At 34.4% G+C, this 8,547-nt stretch overlaps 1 protein-coding gene across 3 annotated transcripts; it reads right to left on the bottom strand.

The window, feature by feature from the left end:
* Positions 1–515: 515 nt before the first annotated feature.
* Positions 516–7,239, bottom strand: LOC114263881 (uncharacterized). Of its 3 annotated transcripts, none has more exons than XM_082887951.1 (6): positions 4,400–7,239; positions 4,151–4,235; positions 3,197–4,023; positions 1,704–1,783; positions 1,398–1,497; positions 516–840 (listed from the first exon to the last, which is right to left on the bottom strand). In XM_082887951.1, the coding sequence occupies exons 3-6, from the start codon at positions 3,199–3,201 to the stop codon at positions 723–725; spliced, it is 303 nt and encodes a 100-aa protein (XP_082744077.1). In that variant the 5' UTR covers positions 3,202–4,023; positions 4,151–4,235; positions 4,400–7,239; the 3' UTR covers positions 516–722. The 3 variants fall into 3 exon arrangements, 1 of the variants encoding a protein (XP_082744077.1); XR_014340557.1 differs by having other exon boundaries at positions 663–840; positions 4,400–4,679; XR_014340558.1 differs by lacking the exon at positions 1,398–1,497 and having other exon boundaries at positions 663–840; positions 4,400–7,218.
* Positions 7,240–8,547: the final 1,308 nt, after the last annotated feature.

Genomic DNA, 8,547 nt, shown 5'->3' with positions numbered 1-8,547 from the left:
CAGTGACTTTTTGCGACGGCAAGTGGGGGGTCGCAACAAAGGGGGTTGCAAAAGGGTTTTAGCGACGGCATAATGCCGTCGCCTTTTTTTTGCGACGGCAAAATGCCCTTTTTGCGACGGAAAAATTCTGTCGCAAATAACACGTAAAAATCTGAGTTTTTTTGAGACGGCACTGTGTTGCCGTCGCTAAAAATGTCTTTTGCGACGGCAAAAAATACCGTCGCTAAAGGTTTATTTGAGACAGCCCCTGAACTGTCGTTAAAGGACTATTGGCGACGGCAATAAAACCGTCGCTAAAGGCGTTACATTTCAACCAATTCCCTATTTTTTGCGACAGTAAAGGTGCCGTCACAAAAAATCCTGATTCAAATTTTTTTTTTGAGACGGTGTGTGCTGCCGTCTCAAAAAAAAAAATGTAATAAAATTATTAAAATTATGAAAATGACCTGTATTAAATGAAAAATAACTTTAAAAAAAAATTGATAATTACATAATAATATAAAAAGTCCAGTATATAAATAAAAATTCATCCATAATTAAAAATATGAAAATGATCTTCCATTTTTTTCTTTTTGCTGTCATACATTGTACAAGAAAAACTAACTAAGCAGTAATATAAAGCTAACAGAAGAAAGGGCATCACTAGCATCATCTCACTAAAGTTTAGCAATAAGAACATATATCTTATTCACATCTTCATGTCTGCCATGGCACAGATGATTTCAAATGAATAGAATGGAAAAACAAGGGAAAATTACAGCTCTCAACACCGCCTTCTCCACTACTTTCACACTATGCACATATTCTTCCTTCAAGTCATCCGGTAGCCAATTACAAACCCTGAAAAATAAGGATTATATTAAAACTAGACTAAAACAAAAAATTTAAAATTAAAATGTGCATCCTTTGAAACCATCATTAGTCTAAATTATCAAGACACACCGACAGTTCTCCAAGTCACAAAATCATACACCTAAACACCAATCCCGCAACAGGTGACAAACATTAAATGTCTGAAATAAAAGCCACTACATTAATATGGCTATGATATCACAACAATTCAAACTAATTGGCCACTAGTACATGAAATTAAATCCTACAAAACTAACCCAATTAAACATGCTTCCTAGAATACAAGATAACTACATTTGATTACCATCCATGCCGTGATGAACTCAATTAAAAATCCCACAAACCTGATTCAGCTCAACTCAACAAAGTCTAGAATTTCAAATTAAATTCCACTAAAATCATATTTTAACAAATTGGATAGCTTTAATTTCCACGGAACATATTAGCACCACAAAAACCCATTTGAACTTGGGTTACAACATTACTACCACTGTACTATATTAACTTTAAACATGAGATAGAACTTAATACCCTTCAACCCTTACTTGGAAAAACTGTAATCACGGTATGATGTAGTTATTGTTGTCTTCAAAATTTCGATTGAACACTCACTAAACTTCCGGACTCTCGCAATGGACAACAATACTGCAATAGTAAAATGGTTAAATGCTCGAAGATCTGATTTCACCAACCCCATAAATTCAAATATGATTTGAAAATCTACTAGTCTGTAAGGTTTTAAGACAAGCTTACAAAAAAATTCAACATGATCAACATGAAGAACATATAAATATACATATGGTAATATGTGAAAAATTGAAATGTAGAACAATAAATTCAGAGTTTGATACCTGAAAAGATATTCCTTCCTTCCACTCCTCTGAGGAGAAGCTGTACGTTGTAGTGATGGAAATCGATAAAGAATATTTCCCTGTATTAATTGCAAGTGAAAAGTAAAAAAAATAATATAAAAAAAAAGGTGGTTTCATTGGTGAAAGGCAAAGAAGGGTGTGAAAATGAAAACTGAGATCATATGGACTACATAAAAAATAACATTTTGGTCATTTATGCAAATTTGTCAAACAATGCTTAGAAATTAACACAGAATAGGAAATATAAGACTGTGGAAAGTAACATTGAGGAGGGACAACAGGGCCTTAAAAGTATAATGAAATGTGGTTGTCAAGGAGAGTTAACTTCAAAGCAAAAAAAAAAGATTGCTATTTATAATTTCCATGCACACAGTGATCACACATTAAAATTAATTACTGTGCTATGAGTATATTTATTATGTTCAAAAACTAAGCAATCAGGTACTACTTCAATCCCTTATTAAGAAAGTTATACCATTAATTTTCATGGTAAGCACTAGGAAAAAGATGATTTTTATAATTTTGTAATAGGTTAGGTGGTGCCACAGCTATTGAAAAAACAAGATTAGAGAACCATTACCCACAACAGTGATCAAAGTAAGGCAATAGAAAGAGTTCCAAGAACATATTTTCATTCAAATTTTAGATTAGTAGATAAGCTTAGATATACAATGCATAATTAGTACAGCAAATAATTTAAATAAGGTGAACATAAGAATATGCCTCTGTTTATTTATGGATTCCAAGTATCTTTGTCAATAATAGTTCCATTGAATTGATTAACTGATAGGTGAACAAATTAAAACATGGAGTAGATAAGCCACCAAACCTCCAGCATGTGATGGGAGTATGACATAGCAAGTAACAACCATAGAGATTAAAAATCCTTTAAATGACTGACAAGTTTTAATAAGAGAGCAAAGAAGCACTGTTCATGTATTTTCAACTGCTTTAATAGCCCAAGACTCACGTTTCTATAATAACCCCATAATAGCCCAAGAATCAGGCACAAGTAGTGGTGATTCAATCAGCGTCATCTGGACAAGCTAATGCAAAAAAAACTGAATAAAATGGAGCTTATAATGCTTTTTCACCACCAAATTTTGAGGAAAGTAAAACAAACATGAATTTAGAAGTATCGTATTTTATTTAACAACTGGATCTTATTTAACTAAACAAGGAATTCAACTGGTCTTGCTTGAGCCTTAATTATTTTATTTATTTTCTTTAGTGCCAAGATATTGAAATACTAGGTCTCTAATTATGGTAGACCAACCAAATAGAGAGCAATTAAAGAACAAGTTTCAGTCAAAAAACTTCATTACATAATTCTTAGTTCCAACCACTTATAATTGGTAGTGAAGTGGGCACAAACAATAAGCAATAAACCACCACCATTGGGATATTAAACACTCCAACTAATTGCAAAATCATATGATAAGATTTAATTTGAATACATAAAAATCTCAAACCTCATAGAGACCCTCCAGAGAAATGATGCCCACCAATATGTGCCATGAGAAGACCAACCCAAGATCCTCAAAGCTCCCAATTTAGAAAGAAACCTGGTTTTGTAATAGAGCTCGATGTTGTGTTGGAGGAAACACTGACTCAACTCAACTAACTACCAAAACCAACCAACAATCAATATAACTCCAGAAGTATAATTGGGAAGATCATTAATGCAATAGTTGACTTCTTAGAACAGCAAAAACCTCAAATACTTAGAAAGTGTCAGTTACAATAAATAGCCAGTCATATGATCAAATAATATCCAATCTCATTAGAAAAATTCATTAGTTCAAGCTCAAAACCTTGTACGAAAATTGTAACATTCATTCGAGTAGATGCAAGAAAGTATCCCAAACTAACCTGTTGTAACTAAAAAGTCTTGTCAAGGCATAAAATATACAAACAGTATGTCTGTCGTGAAATAATTTGGTATAAAAAAGTTGCAAGATCTAAAATTTCACATGCAGAAATTGGCTTCTAAGAAACAGGAAACCTCAATAAATGAAAGGAGCAGCAATCCACAAATAAAAAGCCGCTGAGGTGAATTGAACTAATTGTCATATGGCTATGGAGCAATGTTAAAAATCAGAGAGGCTGCGTCACCATTCAGCATTTTACTGCTAATTTTTGGCACATGACCTCTTCATTATTCAAAACAATTTCTGCCAATTGAATATTGCCACTTAGCCCAAATGCCTTGTATGATGGCATAAATGAAAAGCCGTCAAGAAGTTTCATGCACTTCAACCCCCACTTCGCCATCAAGAACTCAATTAGATGATGCCCGCTGCACAAAACAAAACAAAACAAATATATAAATACATAATACATTTTTAATAAAATTCAAAGATTAACATTGTTGAAATGTAAACTGCCAACACAAAATCACATTATATGAAATATATGAAAAATACCTTATATTGTGATGGGTTGTTATGAAAACAGATCTTGGAGAATTTTGGAGTAGAAATGTCACAGTGGCAAAGAGATCATCAAAGCCTATTCAAAAACAGACCAAAAACAAAAACAACTACGGATATATGTATGTGTGTAACCAAGATAAGAACAACCCACAAACAAACAAATATCTTACAAACCCAAAACCAACAGCAAACAAATACAGAGTTACATAACATAAACAAAGAAAAATATGAAACTTTTACCGCAGATCTTGATGGGGGCTTCGAGCTCGAAGAGATTGGGTTGTTGGAGGAAGATTTCTCTCGAAACAGTGCAAAACTGACGGATCTCGGCCTCGGAGAGCTGGACCTGGACCTGGCGTACACTCCTCGCTTGCCGAAACTCCAAAAGCCGATTAATGATGTCATCAAGAACTGCAGGGTCCATCCTCTGCCCATTTTGTGCCATCAAACCTCTCTCTCTCTCCCTCCCTCCCTCCCTCCCTCCCTCTTCAATTAATTCTTAGGGTTTCATAGAAAAAAACCCTAGATTTCCAAACACAACGAGAAACAAGAGGTGGAAGATTGAGCGACGAGAGGTGGATCGGAGGCAGAAATTAGGGTTTGAAGAGGATGAATGAGAGAGAGAGAGAGAGGGAGAGAGAGGGCGGGGAGTAGACGAGATCGATGATCTTTTCTCTCTCTCTCTCTCTCTCTTTTCTTTGCCTGGTTGCCTCATCAAAGACTGAACAGATTGGGGATTTTGGGTTTTTGGGGGGAGGGGGAATGGAAAACAACAAACAGATTAGGGATTTTGGGTTTTTGGGGAGGGGGGGAGCAGGAATGGAAAGAGGGAGGGGGGAACCGGGTGGGAATGGAAAGAGGAGGGGGGTGGCCATGGAAATTTTTTTGGATTTTTTTTATTTTTATTTTCATTACAAATAAATATTTAAATAATAAAATGATTTTTTTTTGCAATAAAAATAATTTTTTTTATAGTTAATGAATTTTTATTTTTATTTTTTCATTTAGTAAGGTTGAAAATTTATTTGTTTCATATTTATTTCAATGAATAAAAAGTTATTATTATTTTTTTATTTGGTAGAAGTAGGAATAATATTTTTCATTAAAATAAAGTTAATTTTTTGTGGTCAATGTGGCATTTGTAGTGGTAGTAGTGGTAATAATGGAATGACATTTGCAGTAGTGGTGAATGTGGTAGAGAAGATATGTGGTGAGAGAGAGATGAGTGAGAGACAGATAGAGAAGAGAGATAGAGAGAGAGAAAGAGAGAGAGACAGACAGACAGAGACAAAGTGATGAGCGAGAGAGCAAGGCAAAGTGGTCGCTAAAAGTGCATTTTCTTGTAGTGGAGAGCTCGGTAAATAGAGAAGAGATGAGGGAGAGAGTGAGCAAGGTGAACACAATGGGGGAGAGAGACAAGCAGACAGACAGACACATAGAGAGAAAGAAAGAGAGAGAGAGAAGAGCGAGAGACAGACAAACAGACACAGAGAGAGAAAGAGAGAGAGAGAGAGAGAGACAAGAGTGATGAGTGAAAGAGAGAAGAGAGGTAATATTTTGTGGTAGAGAAGAGGAACCGACAGTAGTAATGAAGGTGATGGATAAGAGATGATGGTGGCGGCGGTGGTGGTGGTGGTGGTGGTGGTGATGACGAAGGAGATTAGTGGTGAAGTTGTGGTAGTAGTAGAGTAGATGGAGTAGCAGGGGTGAAAGAGAGGTAATGGTAGTAGTAGTAGTAGTGGCAATAGTGGTAGTGGTGGTAGTTGAGTGGTAGTGATGGTAGTAGTAATGGTAGTCGCAGAGGTGAAATGACAACCGTGGTAGTAGTAGTGGTAATGAATTGGCATTTGCAGTAGTGATAAAGGTGGTAGAAGAGATGAGTGGTGAGAGAGAGCGATGAGTGAGAGGCACAGAGAGAGAGAGAGAGAAAAGAGATGAGAGAAGAGATAGATGAATGAGAGACACAGAGAGAGAAAGAGAGAGAGACACACAAATAGACAGACAGAGAGAGAAGAGTGATGAATGAGAGAGAGAAAGAAAATAGAGAGAAAAAGATGAAAAAATGGGTGAAAAGATATAGACAAAGAGAGAAACAGAGAGAGAGAAAAAAAAAGAGCGAAAAGAGATAAACGAGAGAGAGACAGAAAGAGATAAGCGAGAAAGCGAGAGAGAAAAAAAGAAGAGAGACAGAGAGAGAAAATAGATGAAAGAGATAGAGAGAAGAGAGATGGATGAGAGATACAGAGAAAAAGAGAGACAGACAGATAGAAAAAAAGTGATGAGTGAGAAAGAGAAAGAGAAAAACGGACAGACAGAGAAGAGTGATGAGTGAGAGAGAGACAGAGAAGAGAGACAGAGACACATAGAAAAAATGAGAGACAAACAGACAGAGAAGAGTGATGAGTTAGAGAGAGAAAGAGAAGAGAGACAGAGACAGAGAGATAGGAAGATGAAAAAATGGGTGAAAAGAGAAATGTTCAAAAGAGTAAGGCAACGTCGTTTATAGTGGATCAATAAATCGAGAAGGAGCTCGATAAATAGAGAAGATGGGAGTAAGAGAGTGAGCAAGGCGAACATAGTGAGGGAGAAATAGACAAATAGACAAGTAGAGAGAGAAGAGTGATGAGTGAGAGAGAGACAGGGAGAGAGAGATAGACAGAAAAAGAGATAGAGAGAAAGTGAGAGATAGAGATAGAGGGAAAGATAGAAAAAGAGAGAGAAACAAGAGATGAGCGAGAAATAAACAAAAAGAGAGAGAAATAGAGCGAAAAGAGATGAGCGAGAGAGAGAGACACAGAAAAAGAGAGAGACAGAGAGAGAAGAGAAATGGGCGAAAGAGATAAAAAGATAAGAAAAAGAGAGAAAAGAAATGAGAGAGAGATAGAAAGAAGAGAGATGAGCGAGAGAGACAGAGAGAGAAAACAAATGAGAGAGATAGAGAGAAGAGAGATAGGCGAGAGACGCAAAGAGAAAATGAGCGAGAGAAATAGACTGATAGAGAAAGAAGAGTGATGAGTGAAAGAGATAAAGAGAAGAGAGAGAGATAGAGACAGAGAGACATGAAGATGAAAAAATGAATGAAAAAAGAAACGTTACATCAAAAGAGTAAGAATATATTATTTTTTAAAAAAAAAATTGCGACAGAAAAAAGTACTAGAAATTATTTAAACAATTTTGTGACTGTATATATATGAAGTTGTCTCAAAACCACTATCACTATGTTAGGTTAGAGTTTTCCAAAAACTCTTTTGAGAAAATTATACTTTCTTGTTCTCCGTGTTATATTATTTTTACTGAATTTTTTTAATATTTTAAGTATTTTTTTTTAATTTTTAGACACACCTAACATAAATACACCTAAAAATTAAAAAAAATTGTAAAAAAAATCTTTTAAAAATTCACTAAATACCAAAAATACAATAATTCAATACATTTTTTTTAGTATTTTTATGTATTTATTAATTTTTAAAAATATTTTTTCATATTTTTTTTTTAGATACATCCAAGTAAGGTGCATCTAAAAAAATATTTAAAATTTTAAAAATATTCACTAAAAATTAAAAAAAAAACACGAAAGTCACTTTTTACGACGGCAGAAAATGCCGTCTCAAAAAGGCAGAATATTTGCGACGGCACCATTTGCCGTCTCAAAAAAGCAGAGCATTTGCGACGGCACAATTTGCCGTCTCAAAAAAATAGAGTATTTGCGACAGCAAAAAATACCATCGCAAATGCTCTCATTTTTTGAGACGGCAAATTGTGCCGTCGCAAATGCTATGCTTTTTTGAGACGGCAAATGGTGCCGTCGCAAATACTCTGCTTTTTTGAGACGGCATTTTCTGCCGTCGCAAAAAGTGACTTTTTAAGACGGCAAGTGCGCCGTCGCAAATAGTCCCGTCTCATATACCCACTTTTCTTGTAGTGCTATCAGGAAAAAAAAAATTATAAAAATTAATTAGTAAAATCATATACTTTTCTAGTAATATTTTATAATTTTTAAAAAACCATCATGAAGGGTAATTTCCCCTTTTTCTATTCTACATTCAGATATTGGTTCGTCTACATTCACCAAGACAAACTACCTATCACTACATATTATTTGCTTTGCACAAATAAAAAGGTTAAAAAAATATACCGAGTTGTCAAAAACTATTTTCGGAAAACAAAAAATTAGTTTGGTTTAAAAAAAAAAATTCATCATTTTGTACAATTTTCTACTAGTATAATACCCGTGTTATGTATGATTTTAAATAAATAATTAATAGTTAATTTTAAAATTAAAATTAAAATTAAATAGTAAAAAAATAAAATTAATTAAATTTTAACTATTTTTATCACAATTTCGCTTATTTTTTTTCCTACCATTAATGCTACATTTTAAGTTCTAA

This window comes from Camellia sinensis, chromosome 9 (genome assembly GCF_055761805.1).
Source record: "Camellia sinensis isolate YWXY chromosome 9, ASM5576180v1, whole genome shotgun sequence".
Taxonomy (NCBI): domain Eukaryota; kingdom Viridiplantae; phylum Streptophyta; class Magnoliopsida; order Ericales; family Theaceae; genus Camellia; species Camellia sinensis.
This window is presented reverse-complemented; position numbering and strand designations above follow the sequence as displayed.

Bases quoted from the DNA above. Each gene is read 5' to 3' on its own strand.
- LOC114263881 (XM_082887951.1), bottom strand. The intron at 1,498-1,703 runs GTATCAAACTCT...TTACTATTGCAG, and splicing joins AGGAAGGAATATCTTTTCAG to TATTGTTGTCCATTGCGAGA. The intron at 841-1,397 runs GTAAGGGTTGAA...CTTATTTTTCAG, and splicing joins CGTGATTACAGTTTTTCCAA to GGTTTGTAATTGGCTACCGG.